At 41.9% G+C, this 15,859-nt stretch overlaps 1 protein-coding gene across 1 annotated transcript; it reads left to right on the forward strand.

The window, feature by feature from the left end:
- The first annotated feature begins 937 nt into the window (after positions 1 to 937).
- Positions 938 to 14,769, forward strand: LOC139415976 (calretinin-like). Its single transcript, XM_071164186.1, has 11 exons — positions 938 to 1,091; positions 6,410 to 6,486; positions 7,746 to 7,835; positions 8,125 to 8,205; positions 9,271 to 9,327; positions 10,228 to 10,305; positions 11,005 to 11,060; positions 11,171 to 11,210; positions 11,388 to 11,441; positions 14,123 to 14,194; positions 14,314 to 14,769. Exons 1-11 carry the CDS (start codon positions 998 to 1,000, stop codon positions 14,428 to 14,430), a joined length of 816 nt encoding a protein of 271 aa, XP_071020287.1. The 5' UTR covers positions 938 to 997; the 3' UTR covers positions 14,431 to 14,769.
- The last annotated feature ends 1,090 nt before the right edge of the window (positions 14,770 to 15,859 follow it).

A 15,859-nucleotide genomic window follows, 5' to 3' on the forward strand; every position in this document is an offset into this window, starting at 1 on the left:
ACTAGCTGTCGCCTAAACCAGATCTACCATTACCCTTGACATGAGCACTCATAACAAGTGTGTTAAGATTTGCATGGTAAATGCGGTTTCATAATTGTAAAGGAATATGTTTGTTGGATGCTCTGGTCCTCAAAGAATTTCAGCCTTATCACTGAATCCTCCAGGGCCATATGAAATATGATTACAGTGTGGATTTCTAATTCATCTGAATCCTATCACCGAAGCCCTAGTAATTGGCATTAAAGCTGAGTGAGTTGTGCATGCAACAGCTTCATGCAGTGCAGTGGCTGTACAGCAGAAGTAAGACTACCATAATTACTACCATGCTCCTCAGTCCTACTGCACAGACATGGCTCCTCCCTGGGCTCTGGTTCTCCTGACTGAGGATAATACCCAAGCCTTTTGGAAATTCCTTGCTACCAGATTCTCCTACTGTGATTGTAAACACAGATGTGTCCATGAAGTCTATTGAAAACAATTAAACACACAGTAAGGATTAATACCATTTTCAATGCCAATCCATCTTCGACATGCATGCACATTGACAATGAAAATAAAAGAAGGAAATTATACATTGAGGGAATTTGATGCACTTTCTGCACATGGAGCAATACAATTCCTGCACAGACTCTCACTGTGATTTACATAATTTAAACCAAATAGCCTAGAAATCTGGTTCGAGGTGGCAGAGTTCAAAACCCGAACAGCAACAGAAGGTTCAGTCCATTGAAGTTCTTTGGATGCATTCGGACTATTAATTAAATATCCCTCTCCGCATGATACCTCGCAGAAGCAGCCGAACACAGACGAATGGATGTGTGGGGGCGTTGATCTTGGTGTCACTGCGCCACCTGCATGGCTATATGGGAACTGCAGTCTCTATTTTGGTTTAAAAGCTCCGGCAGCGCGCAGGGTTGTTACAGTGTGGATTGTGGACCTACAGAGAAAAAGTTTGCACGGGATATTCTAGCTCACAGGAGGAAAAGTTGTTGGGAAGATGGCAAACAAACTACAGCAGCCTCCACACCTTCATCTGGCGGAATTGAGCGCCACCCAGTTCATCGACATCTGGAACCATTTCGATACCGATGGTCAGTACCGGAGAGCAAAGTTGTCCAAAATGTTACTTTGAATTTTACGCAGCATTTTTTTTAAAACTAGGTATTGTTTCAAATGCAGATATAAATGTAAGCTAACATGTCGAATAGAGTAGGTTACATAGGATATAAATAGTCCATCACATATTTTGGTTTACAATAAGAAAATATCATAGGCTTTTCGTTTTTTTTTAAAGATGCAGCTTGGATATTGGGATAGCGTTGTCTAAAAAGTGTTGTATATCATAACTTTTGTCCAAGATGAAATATCGTATGGTCTAATCCGCTGGATGTTTTGAATGTCGATTTCTTTTTTCGTTTTGTGTGGAAAAGAAAATAAGTGCTTGACAGTTAGGAAAGCAGCTAGAAAACTCCTGGTTTTACTGTTGAGATTGTTAAAATGTATTATTTATAAATAAAGGTAATTAATTGTGGCCACTATATTATATCATTAGAAAGGTTAGAATAGGTTACTGTGTATGAATTGCTCGTGGAAATGTTTAATTTAAAAAGGTTGATTGTATGGATGCATGGCTTTTATTCTGTTATTACAATAATCCAATCAGATAAATGTAGTACATCAGTATTACAATGTACATCAGTCTGTTTGGTCGATCAATACGCATCTGACGGCTAGTCCATACCTCAGTGCACGGTGCGCTAAAGGATGGATGGGCGTGTGCCACGGTCCGTCGTCCATATAAAACGTATGTAGCCTAACCACACAATAAGTTACACTTTTGTATAGGCCTTAGCCTAATCATTTACAATCTAACTGAATACTTAAATAAACTAGCCATATTACCCAACTGTATTGTTTTATAAAGGATTAAACAAAAGAAAAAAATGGATGATGGTGTCAGGACCCAGGACAGATTCCATAGGCATCATCATTGATGGTCATTGATGGTTGGAATCCTGCTTTAGAAAGTTGCGTCTAAAATATAACTAAATGTTTGAAAAGAGGAGGAAGTTGGTCAATCAAATTCCTACTGTATACGTACATTTTCGGCATAAAAAAAGTTTGATTCAATAGTATTAAATTAGTGTAATTCACGATACAGATTAAATCCCAACTAAAACGGAGACAGGTTACTGTATAATTCCAGTATTATATGGTATAAAATGAGTTCTCAGCTCATTTCAAGCGCACGAGCCCACGCCCCTCCACACTCATTACCATTCGCATCATCTGGGCATCCTCCCCCATTAATAGTGTTAACTGCACATTCCGTCCCGACCAGTTGTTGAAGCGGAATGAGAATCCTCAAAACGCGAGGAGTCTCTTGGATCACGTTCCCTCTACGTTCCCTCTGGGTGTTTATGTTCTCTGAGCGCAAACAGGGATTGGTGCTGTGGTTCCACCCTATAGGGCATACACTGCACTGTCTCTCTGGCTTGAGCATTTGCTGCAAAGACAACATGACATACGGATAGAGTAGGCCTACGGGGTGCTTTTCTGCTCTGGTGCAAATATGCCTAAAGGGCTAGTCTAGATAATTTGGGATACCGATTTCGCCGTTGTCCATGGTGCTGAAATTATAAAGCGCACAAAAAATGTTAAATTAATATTTTTCCTATGGAGAACACACAGAGTTACTGTATATACCTAACGAATGTGTGTCTGATATTGACATTTCAGATGTGTATTGTGATGCTGTTATAAATGTAAGACTTGACATGATAGTGTAGTCCCGTTATAATGTACTCTTTTGTAGATTCTGCATGGCTTCGAAATCAGAATCCACCAGTCTTGTGGGGATTAGGTAATCAGATAGTATTTTTGAACAGTTCATCAAATGTACTGGCACGTGAAACACATAACACCATAATGATTGCCAATGTTTCTCAGCATGTGTTAATGATATTAGCCTAGTAATTGTAAACTAATAGCATATCATTCTATATGTAAAAAAAAGACTCAAAATGGCTGATAGGATAAGATCATAATGAGAGGATAAGACATATGGGTCAAACTAAGTCTTATCATGCATTCTGATTGCATAACAGTAGAATGCTACTATTAAGTTGTTACATTCTGAGGGATACCTTGACTTTTAAGAATAAATAGGAAGCTAATATCAGGTAATGTTGGACATGTCTGTGGCCACAAAGTGGGACCTAAACCAATACAGTTGGCCACATTCTATTGCCACAATTGTTTAGACAAACATTCAGGATTCATTCATTGTGGATGGAAATTCTCCAATGAAATAGACCCCAAAAGTAAATGAGTAGATAATTGAAAGATCATGGGACATTGCATTACATACTCTGGGCTAGTGTACTGTATATTTCACATTATCATACACAGCATTCTCTGCAATATACTGTTGAAGTCGGAGGTTTACATACACTTAGGTCGAAGTCATTAAAACTCGTTTTTCAACCACTCCACAAATGTCTTGTTAACAAACTATAGTTTTGGCAAGTCGGTTAGGACATCTACTTGGTGCATGTTACGGTTTTCTTCTGGTGAAAGAAAGGAGGACCAAAATGCAGCGTGGTTACCTTTATACATCTTTAATGAAAGTGCGTGACAGTGCATGACACAAGTCATTTTTCCAACAATTGTTTACAGACAGATTATTTCACTTATAATTCACTGTATCACAATTTCAGTGAGTCAGGAGTTTACATACAGTAAGTTGACTGTGCCTTTAAACAGCTTGCAAAATTCCAGGAAATTATGTCATGGTTTTAGAAGCTTCTGATAGGCTAATTGACATCATTTTAGTCAATTGGAGGTGTACCTGTGGATGTATTTCAAGGCCTACCTTCAAACTCAATGCCTCTTTGCTTGACATCCTGTGAAAATCAAAAGAAATCAGCCAATAACCTCAGATTTGTTTTTAGACCTCCACAAGTCTGGTTCATCCTTGGGAGCAATTTCCAAATGCCTGAAGGTACCACGTTCATCTGTACAAACAATAGTACGCAATATAAACACCATGGGACCACGCAGTCATCATACCGCTCAGGAAGGAGACGTGTTCTGTGTCCCAGAGATGAACATACTTTGCTGCGAGAAGTGTAAATCAATCCCAGAACAACAGCAAAGGACCTTGTGAAGATTCTGGAGGAAACAGGTACAAAAGTATCTATATCCACAGTAAAACAAGTCCTATATCGACATAACCTGAAAGGCCGCTCAGCAAGGAAGGAGCCACTGGTCCAAAACCGCCATAAAAAAGCCAGACTACGGTTTGCAACTGCACATGGGGACAAAGATTGTACTTTTTGGAGAAATGTCCTGTGGTCTGATGAAACAAAAATAGAACTGTTTGGTCATAATGACCATCGTTATGTTTGGAGGAAAAAGGGGGAAGCTTGCAAGCCGAAGAACACCATCCCAAACCTGAAGCACGGGGGTGGCAGCATCATGTTGTGGGGGTGCTTCGCTGCAGGAGGGACTGGTGGACTTCACAAAATAGATGGCATCATGAGGGTGGAATATTATGTGGATATATTGAAGCAACATCTCAAGACATCAGTCAGGAAGTTAAAGCTTGGTCGCAAATGGGTCTTCCAAATGGACAATGACCCCAAGCATACTTCCAAATGTGTGGCAAAATGGCGTAAGGAGAATAGAGTCAAGGTATTGGAGTGGCCATTACAAAGCCCTGACCTCAATCCTATAGAACATTTGTGGGCAGAACTGAAAAAGCATGTGTGAGCAAGGAGGCCTACAACCCTGACTCAGTTACACCAGCTCTGTCAGGAGGAATGGGCCAAAATTCACCCAAATTATTGTGGGAAGCTTGTGGAAGGCTACCCGAAATGTTTGACCCAAGTAAACAATTTAAAGGCAATGCTACCAAATACTAATTGAGTGTATGTAAACGTCTGACCCACTGGGAATGTGATGAAAGAAATAAAAGCTGAAATAAATCTTTCTCTCCACTATTATTCTGACATTTCACATTTTGATAATAAAGTGGTTGATCCTAACTGACCTAAGACAGGGACTTTTCACTAGGATTAAATGTCAGGAATTGTGAAAAACTGAGATTAAACGTAGTTGGCTAAGGTGTATGTAAACCTCTGACTTCAGCTGTACATGCTCAACTCCAGCTTGTTGGTGCTTAAGTGATTTACTAACACATAGCTATACAAAGTTCATATTCATGATGATATTGGTAGGATTAAATCCGCACTATATGGAGTAAATCATGTTTTCTGTGTAATCCCATCGGGAGGAGAAGCACTGAGAAGGTTCAGACAAATTCAGGGCTGTCACAAAATGCAAATGTTCTTTGTTCATAATGACATATACTTGTTCTTCTGGTAAATATCATACTGGCTGCTTCCCCAGAGACGTCGCTACTCAGCCACTTGCAAATGTCACTAGAATCCACAGGCAAATTAATACACAGGCATTTGTAAGACATTTAAATCGCGACACTGATAAGAAATGCATAGTTGTTTTTTGTCAAAAGCCACTATAATAACCATCTCACTAGTGTTGCCTTTTTTAAAGCTATAATTTCCTTAACCATTATTTATAGACATCCAAATAGTCCTGGCAAGGGTGCAACTAGGCACAGATGGGAAATCCTCATTTATTTGAAGTTGAGATTACTGTATTGATTTCTTACACTTTCATGCCAGGCAGAGATTTCCCCATTGTCTTTTCAAATAACTGGACTTAAAAGACTTTGGAAGACGCAATTAGAGGCACAGAGAGAGAGAGAGAGAGAGAGAGAGAGAGAGAGAGACGGAGAGAGACGGAGAGAGAGAGAGACAGAGAGAGAGAGAGAGAGAGAGAGAGAGAGAGAGAGAGAGAGAGAGAGAGAGAGACGGAGAGAGAGAGACGGAGAGAGAGAGACGGAGCGAGACGGAGAGAGAGAGAGAGACGGAGAGAGAGAGAGAGAGAGAGAGAGAGAGAGAGGGAGAGAGAGGGAGTAGTGGTGCATTTCAAGACTGGGAGACCCCTTCAAGGGATTTAATTAAGCAATTTCCATGGTTTGGGTGCAAGCTATCTCGCCAATTACGTCAGCCAGAGCCAACTTCGCAGCATGCTAACCACCTGGACAACAAATTAGCTAGTTATAATGTCAGTCATTGAGCCAGCCATCCAATCAGCCAGTAAGCAAGATAAACTTGAAAAAATTGCTGTAAAACAGGGAAGTATTGGCCCAGTTTGCTATAAAATGTAAGAGTATGTACAATCTCACTTCTCACATTTATGCACATTTCACAGTGGTCCTATACTGTATATAACATGGGGATATTTGATGCTTCACAGTCTACCTATATGTTAGATACAATCTTTGGATGATTGGTCAAATCACAGTTTTTTTCTGTTGCAGGCAATGGCTATATCGAGGGCAAGGAACTGGAGAACTTCTTCAGGGAGTTGGAGATTTCAAGGAAAGGGGCCGGAGTGGTAAGGGAATGATCCCTGGACCTTGACTAAAGGCTCAATTCAATCAAACATCTCAATGCAATGTTCATACAGTATTTCTGTTTACATAACTACTGCCATTATGGTATGTCTGAGGCCTATTCTGTCTCTGATGGGTATATGTGGATTTTTTACAGTACTTAATCCAAAACTATTTTTTTTACATAATTTCTCTAGGGCTATTATACAGTATGCTACAGCAGATATACTGTAATGCTGGTTTGATTGAATTGAGTGAAGGAACGTGACATGGCTCTGGTCTTTAATTATAACAGAAAGTTAACTATGTTTGGAGTTTTATCAGGTGAAACCAAAGGACCACAACCTCTTGCAAAAACATATTTGACATAGTTATTGGTGTCATGTGAGTTTCCCGTACCAGGATAACAAGCAATGGCACAAAGGAATTCTACCAAAAACTTTTACTGACAACAGTGAGGGTAGTGTTTTTATTGTTCTTTAAATCCAACAATCACATGTTGGCATCTCCTCACTAATCAAGGTTGTGGCCTATTCTGGTAGGTGGTTAATTGAGTTCCGTAACAAGCCCTAGAGATATGAACTCATGCCTGTAAGCTGTCCAGTCCGTCTAGGAGAGAGTTTCCCAAACTTGGTCCTCCGGACCCCAAGGGGTGCATGTTTTTGTTTTTGTCCTAGCACAACAAATGATCAAAGCTTAATGATTAGTTGATTATTTGAATCAGCTGTGTAGTGCTAGGGGAAAAAACAAAACGTGCACCCCTTTAGGTCCCGAGGACTGAGTTTGGACCACTAGCAGTAATTAAAATGTGACTGATTTGTCCAACCAAGTGCTAATTAATTATTCAATCAACATCAAAATAAAGTTCTCCAGAGAGTTCTCCCACAGATAGAAAATATGATTTTTCTTGGGAGGAGTCAGCACAATAATGTTTCTGTCACCGCATCTCGTGTGTGTACAGCAAAGGAATCAGAGAGCATCAGTAATCATGTTACATAAACTCCATGGAGCTGCATAAAGTCTGTGACTAGAACATGACAAGCCCTTTAGCTGGGGAGGGGAGGGTTGTCTGTTTAAGAGAGACAATCTCTGTCTGCCCAGTGTAACAACCACTAACATCTAAAACTAGCTCTGTCACAACAATGTGAGTGACCACAGCCCTATAACATGAGAGGACGGTTTGCATTAAAAAACAACTGATCTTTACTGATGTTTATGTCATGACAAACTGTATTTGGATGTATTTGTGCATGTTTTACAGGACCCATCAAACTCCACTTTCAAAGAGAAGATGAAGGAGTTCATGCAAAAGTTTGACAAGAATGCAGATGGGAGAATTGAGATGTCTGAGGTGAGCTGACATTTTTCCATTTCCTATTTCAGGTCATTGAGGATTTGAATAAACCAGTGAGGATTATTCCTAATGATCTCAGACAGTTTGCATTTCAATGCAGAAACAATCAGACGTTATTACGGTAGATGTGTTCTGAAACTGTTGGTGACTCGATGCTTTATTCAAGTAATCTTTGTCTAAGAGATAAGATTCTATCATCTAACACAGTATTTTTCACACTATCAAACACAGAGAAACAAAAGTTTTCAATTTTTTCCCCCTCATTAATCTTTCTTTCTTTCTCCAGCTAGCTCAGATTTTGCCCACAGAGGAAAACTTCCTGCTTTGCTTCAGAGAGTTTGTGGGATCTAGTTCTGAATTCATGGCAGTAAGTGGTGAAAATAGATGGTTTGAGTATTAAGAATTTGAAGACGGGTACAGGCTGTTTATGTGTGTTGTTGTGATTGGAAATATAGAGCTACTGTAATAAGGCAGAATGAAAAACAACAATTAGACACAGCAATTAAAGCCAATAACAATCCAAATGTAGGATTCCTGGCCTTGCCCAAATCATACATAAATCAGATTACTGAATTGCACTGCAATTACATTGCTAAAACAAATCATACTCAAAGATTATTTTTCTCTGTCATACTGTATGTGTCCTCTGCCAAGTGGAAAGCCACAATCACTCACTCATGGAGCAGACTATTTCAAAGACACATGACAGCTCTGTCAGATTAGTCCTCATAGTGTGAATGGAGAGAGTTTGATTATCAGTTATAACAGGAGGGACCACCCAGTCACCCAATGGACACCCATTATGTCAAAGGCAGAAAAATTGAAATGAGAAAGAGAAAATTAATATTTTTTAATCACCAGGTGTGGTAGGGAAGGCTTTTAAAAGGATAGATTGAGGAAGTACAAACTTCTATTTTCAGAGTCATATATTATAGATGTGCTGCTGTAATTCTCCATAGACCTGGAGAGGGAGGGCATCTATCTTTGATAAGAGCACTTTCTGGAATCAGGGACAGCTGCTAGATTAAAACATTAATTAAAATGCATTTCTCTCTCCTTGCCCTCTCACAATGTGTAGGAGAATGGAATTGAAAATCTGGAAAGCATCATGAGAATCATAGTGTGATTACAGGAAGAAAAAGCTAACAATTACCAGCCACAGAAATTGGATATGATTTTTTTTGTGCTCTTCCTCTTCTTTTAAAAATGTTCTGTCCCGCCAGAGAGTAATTAATGCATGTCCCATGCAATCCTATTAATACAATCCAGTTCGATTGCTTTGGTGTCACAGAACATTAGAGTGTGCTTGATTGTGAGTGGAGGAATGAGGTGGCTCATTTAAAAAGTGATTGGTACTACTGTGGGAGAAAGTGATTGGCTATGTCTATTTTTTTTCTTTCTAATGAGTGTGACTTTGTATTTGCATATATAGGCATGGCGACGATACGATACAGATCGCAGTGGGTACATTGAAGCTAATGAACTGAAGGTATGGTTTCTCACTTGTTAACGTTTTACTGCAGTGGGCTAAATCAGGGTCACACAGAGTGTTTCTTGGTAGTCTTAAACAAATCTAATTTGAAACCAAAGGGGCTTAGAAAAAGAAGACACAAGTACCATGTCAGATACAGTTGAAATGTGTTACATTTTTGAGTTTGCAACCCAATATTACACTTCATATACATCACAGAAGACAAAACCATTTGATATAGAAAAAACAGATTTTCAGCTGTTCTATTAATTATGAAATTATGAAGAATATGAATAACATTCCACCCATGAGTCATTTGACTGCAGGAAATGACTACCCATCCATAAGAGACATTTACAGTATGTCCTTTTACAAACTGTGGTAGAGTTCCAACCAAAGTCAATAGTTATCTCTCCTTGTCATTCGATCCAGCTATAAGAAAACAAGGAGATAGATGCATCATTATGCTATACAATGTAAATTAAGCTTTAGAAACCAACACCCAAATGCTTGCAGGTATAGTTGATGCAGTGAGGCAGATGGGGACAATGCAAATGCCTCTCTTCTCAGTGGCTGTCAGACGAGGACACTATACAAATCATGACTTGTAATACCACCCATTATGCTATTGTCTGAAACTGTAATTCATTTCTAAAATATTTTCTGCTGTCTTATCAGCAGGGTCTTACTGTAAAACAAGCTGGTAGTGATAGATAGCATTACCCTTTCTGTCAATAAAGGATCTGAGAAAGTATGTGATACCTCCAACTCTATGTAAGCCAATACTTATATAACTGACGGAAACCAATAACTGGGGCCTCTGGGCTAAAGTATAGACAAGCCCGGCTCGCTAAGGTCATAGGATTGTTTTTGACCTATTAGTCAATTATAGTTTATTCATATTTCTCCACTCCACAGGGATTCCTCTCAGACCTGCTGAAGAAAGCCAACAGACACTACGATGACCAGAAGCTTCACGAGTACACACAGACAATAGTGAGTCTTTTCAGTCTAAATGAATCCCTTCCTGTATTGTACCCAAACCCTTCCTCACAGACTTATTTGAGAAGTAACCAACATCCTGCACCACATGCAACCACAGGTTCTACATGCAACCCAAAGGGGTTCTACGTGGAACCAAAAAGAGTTCTGCCTGGAAACAAAAAGGGCTCACCTATGGGGACAGCCGAATAACCCTTTTGAAACCCTTTTTCTAAGAGTGTACTGTAGGTAACTCTTGTCCCGTCATGCTGGTGGTTGCTATGTGGTTGAGTGGTTGGGAGTGGGACTCACAATGTCCTATGGGTTGTGTGTTCCTACAGCATATGTGCAAACACCTGTTTCAACCTCAAGGCCTAAAGCTTGACCTGAATTACTCTGGGGAGAGAACCAATCTTTACCAATCTTAGAGTTGACTAGCAACTTGTGTGTACAACAGACTGCCAACAGAGGTAAATCAAAATAATAATGTGTGAAGAGCCAAACTTGCCGTCACAACTGCGGAAGGCCCATTGCTTTAATGTCTCTCTCTCTCTCTCTCTCTCTCTCTCTCTCTCTCTCTCTCTCTCTCTCTCTCTCTCTCTCTCTCTCTCTCTCTCTCTCTCTCTCTCTCTCTCTCTCTCTCTCTCTCTCTCTCTCTCTCTCTCTCTCTCTCTCTCTCTCTCTCTCTCTCTCTCTCTCTCTCTCTCTCTGCAGCTCAAGATGTTTGATCTAAACGGAGATGGGAAGCTGGGCCTGTCTGAAATGGCGAGGTGACTGTCAGCAACTAAGAAGACATTTTTATATTTAATGTGTGCCTTCAGCATCCAACACTCCTAACAAGTTTTTTCATGGAAATTATTCTCTGTTCTTCTCTTTTAAGGCTTCTCCCAGTTCAGGAAAATTTCTTACTGAAATTCCAGGTGAGGAGTGTGCAAGAGGAACTGATAATCCCTTCAAACAAATGTAGTTTTCACAGTAATTTTGGCTAATAAACATACCAGCAACATGATAATTAGATATTTCCTAACACAATCATTAATTTGCTATTTAACTCAGTAAAATGATGGTGCTCTGTTATTTCCGAATGTGTTTTACAGGATATCAAGCTGACCTCTGAGCAGTTCAGTGCTATCTTCACATTCTACGACAAGGTACATTTAGATATGTGATTGGATATTCTAAAAGGATACAGTTTGCTATAGAGGTATTTAAGTTGAACAAATATTTGCGTGCCGATGTCTGGACTAGAGGCTTGCTGAGAGGACTGGGGTAGACACTCAATTAGAAATGAAACACTGCCAGTGTATACACGATATGCGTCAAACATTTACGTGCATAATTATTTCAGTGTTTGTTTCAACCTCCCCCTGCAGCTGAATCACTGGCAGCCGCTGTCACTGTTATGGGATTATGGGTAAAAAGACTGGCGATAGTAAGAAGCACACCAGGTCAACTGAAAACTAACATGGCTACAGTGCCAAAATGTAAATGCACAGAGCTTTGAGAAATAAAACTTTTTTGACAGCCCGCAACCAAGACAGCCTGTTTCCCCCGCATTCCCAAAGAAACACAACACCACTGTATCTTCAGTGCCATGGCCCTTCCTCTCCATAATATCTCCTTATGCATTTAAAGTTATTGCTCTTGGATTCATGAGTGAAATGTCAAGGGGCGTTGTAACGGTTTTCGTCCTCCTCTTCTGAGGAGGAGTAGGAAGGATCGGACCAATGCACAGCGTGGTAAGTGTCCATAATATAATTTTAATGAAATATAACTGAACACAGAAAACAAAAGAATAAGAGAATAAATGGAAACCGACACAGTCCCGTATGGAGCAAACACTGACGGAAAATAATCACCCACAACCAACATGGGGAAAACAGGCTACCTAAGTACGATTCTCAATCAGAGACAACGATTGACAGCTGCCTCTGATTGAGAACCATACCAGGCCAAACACAGAAATACAACATAGACTACCCACCCCAACTCACGCCCTGACCAAACTAACACAAAGACATAAAAAAGGAACTAAGGTCAGAACGTGACAGTACCCCCCCCCCCCCCCCCCCCCCCCAAAGGTGCGGACTCCGGCCGCAAAACCTGAACCTATAGGGGAGGGTCTGGGTGGGCGTCTGTCTGCGGTGGCGGCTCTGGCGCGGTACGTGGAAGCCACTCCACCATAGTCTTGGCCCACTTAGGTGGCGCCTTTGGAGCCGCGACCCTCGCGCTGACCTCGTACTGGGAACCCTAACAGCGGGCCCCAAATAGACCGGAGACTCCGGCAGCGCCGGACAGGCGGGAGACTCCCCCAGCACCGTAGTGAAGCGCGACTCCGGCAGCGCCGTAGTGAAGGGCGGCTCCGGCAGCGCTGGAGTGAAGGGCGGCTCCGGCAGCGCCGTAGTGAAGGGCGGCTCCGGCGGTGTCGGAGTGAAGGGCGGCTCCGGCAGCGCCGTAGTGAAGGGCGGCTCCGGCAGCGCCGTAGTGAAGGGCGGCTCCGGCGGTGCCGGAGTGAAGGGCGGCTCCGGCGGCGACGGAGTGAAGGGCGGCTCCGGCAGCGACGGAGTGAAGGGCGGCTCCGGCAGCTCCTGACTGACGGGCGGCTCCTGCAGCTCCTGACTGACGGGCGGCTCCGGCAGCTCCTGACTGACGGGCGGCTCCGGTAGCTCCTGACTGACGGGCGGCTCCAGCCGCTCCTGACTGACGGGCGGCTCCGGCAGCTCCTGACTGACGGGCGGCTCTGGTAGCTCAGGACAGACGGGCTGGTCTGGCAGCTCAGGACAGACGGGCGGCTCTGGCAGCTCAGGACAGACGGGCTGCTCTGGCCTGGAGAGAAAACCTGGAGGGAGGAGACGGAGAGACAGCCTGGTGCATGGGGCTGCCACAGGACCCACCAGGCTGGGGAGACCTACAGGAGGCCTGGTGCGTGGAGGAGGCACCGGATAGACCGGGCTGTGGGGGAGCACTGGAGCTCTGGTGCGCAGAGCTTCCAACACTCTACTCAGCAAAATGGATAGAGTCTATCACAGTGCCATCCTTTTTGTTAACAAATCACCTTATACCACCCACCACTGCGACCTGTATGCTCTAGTCGGCTGGCCCTCGCTACATATTCGTCGCCAGACCCACTGGCTCCAGGTCATCTATAAGTCTATGCTAGGTAAAGCTCTGCCTTATCTCACGATAACAACACCCACCCGTAGCACACGTTCCAGCAGGTATATCTCACTGATCATCCCCAAAGCCAACACCTTATTCGGCCGCCTTTCCTTCCAGTTCTTTGCTGCCAGTGACTGGAACGAATTGCAAAAATCACTGAAGTTCAATACTTTTATTTCCCTCACCAACTTTAAACATCAACTATCTGAGCAGCTAACCGATCGCTGCAGCTGTACATAGTCCATCTGTAAATAGCCCACCCAATCTACCTACCTCATCCCCATACTGTTTTTATTTTATTTACTTTTCTGCTCTTTTGCACACCAGTATCTCTACTTGCACATCATCATCTGCTCATTTATCACTCCAGTGTTAGTCTGCTAAATTGTAATTATTTGCTCCTATGGCCTATTTATTGAATACCTCCTCATTCCTTTTGCACACACTGTATATAGACTTTCTTTTTTCTACTGTGTCATTGACTTGTTTGTGTTATTGGCTTGTTAATTGTTTACTCCATGTGTAATTCTGTGTTGTTGTCTGTGTCACACTGCTTTGCTTTATCTTGGCCAGGTCACAGATGTAAATGAGAACTTGTTCTCAACTAGCCTACCTGGTTAAATAAAGGTGAAATAAATAAAATAAAATGATACGTTTCCCCTCTTCCTTCCAGGATGGAAACGGCTACATTGATGAGCAGGAGCTCGATGCTCTGTTGCGTGACCTCTATGAAAAGAACAAAAAGGTGAGATAATATTGAAGGTTTGGAGTTTAACTCTCAATTCCCCATAATGCTGAATCTCTCATTCTAATGCATCATTATAGAAGCACCTGTATGGATAAGGGTGTCTTGTCTTCTCTCAGGAGGTGGACACCAAAAACCTGACTGGCTACAAGAAGAGCATCATGGCCCTGTCGGACGGGGGCAAGCTGTACCGCTCCGAGCTGGAGATTGTGCTCTGCAGAGAGCCCATGCTGTGAACCCTGACAACCATTGCTGTCTGTTTTTTGACCTTCATGACCCTATCTGCCCATCCCCAGATCACACCCACCTCCAGCTGCCTGACGACTGTAACCAGGTGCATGTGCCGGGCATTCCCTTTATGAGTTTTGAATGACTGTGCACTGAGAAGCACAAACCAGCTCTCCCTCATGACCCCTGTCGACACTCTTCCCTACAGACTGACGTTGCCTTCGGCTCAATCCCTAAACTCTACATTTAACAAAATGAATAAAGATAATAAAAGGTACTTCTGCTAATTATGATTGCAATGTGAACAGGAGCGGAATGAAAATGAATATAAGATGATTTATTCTCAATGCTTGGTTTGACTTTCCTCTTCTCTTTTTCTCCCAAATCAACCTTTTTAATGGGGCTTGCGACAGCAAACGTCCCACTCTAAATCTTTGTCATACTTCTGACTTTTTATTAATGGGACTTGCATAATGGGACTTGCGACAGCAATAATTATTTCTAACTTCTAGTTATTTTTAGAACGCTACACCTCTTACACAGTTTAAGCTAGAAACTTTAAAACGCTTAGACAGGCCTGGAATAGTGTGCTATTATACAACTTTTTGATAACATTTATACTTGTTTAAACTATTAAGCTTTTTGTTTTTCTTATCCTCCTCCATCAACTTTCAAGTGATTTCCTCAACATTCTAAATGGGCCCATTGTGACATAATGACACCAGTAGTCTATAGGTCATTATCAATAAAACGTCACAATACGGTGCAGAGCATTCGATTTGGCTGCTGGGGGCCAAGGAGCCCTCAACTCCGCTAAAAACATTGACAACTGCGTGCCGTTTTCAAGGGGCAAATGCTATAAGTATTTGGTTTTAATATAATCTCCTCTTGAAGAGCATAGTCAGAACTACACATGTCCGATTATCCCACGTTAAGCTGTATCATCAGAGTTATATAGAAAGTAACTGCATGTTTTTCATGATCAGTAAACATCAATCGATCATGTATGTTCAGATACATGAGGGTAGCCTATCCATTTGGCAAGTAGCTAGCTGGCTAGCTAGCTAAGCAAACAACGTGTCATTTAGCCTTGCTTCATCAGAAATTAGGCTTTTGGAACGAGCTTTAGATCGATAAATCCTCGTCGTGGTAAAGTTGTCAGTTGGACTACTGTCATCACCCCTATAGATGGCAAGCAAATCAAACAATATTTGGATATAGCCATCTAGTTTATCCCCTGAAAGTTAGCTCGTTAACTAGCCATATTGACGTGATGTGTTATTAGCTAGCTAACCAATTTGACGTTGTCCATCAGTCAATGTAGCCTATCATGTGTCAGCAGCAATCGTGATTTAACATTCTTAAAAACAATGTTGAAAAGGGGATAACGTTAGCTAACTTCGCTAGGTAGGACTATGTTGGTTGGAGAAAAACAAC

The sequence above is a fragment of the Oncorhynchus clarkii genome, chromosome 1 (genome assembly GCF_045791955.1).
Source record: "Oncorhynchus clarkii lewisi isolate Uvic-CL-2024 chromosome 1, UVic_Ocla_1.0, whole genome shotgun sequence".
In the NCBI taxonomy this organism is placed as follows: Eukaryota; Metazoa; Chordata; class Actinopteri; order Salmoniformes; family Salmonidae; genus Oncorhynchus; species Oncorhynchus clarkii.

Bases quoted from the DNA above. Each gene is read 5' to 3' on its own strand.
- LOC139415976 (XM_071164186.1), top strand. From the start codon at position 998: ATGGCAAACAAACTACAGCAGCCTCCACACCTTCATCTGGCGGAATTG. The intron at 7,836-8,124 runs GTGAGCTGACAT...TTCTTTCTCCAG, and splicing joins GGAGAATTGAGATGTCTGAG to CTAGCTCAGATTTTGCCCAC. The intron at 10,306-11,004 runs GTGAGTCTTTTC...CTCTCTCTGCAG, and splicing joins ACGAGTACACACAGACAATA to CTCAAGATGTTTGATCTAAA.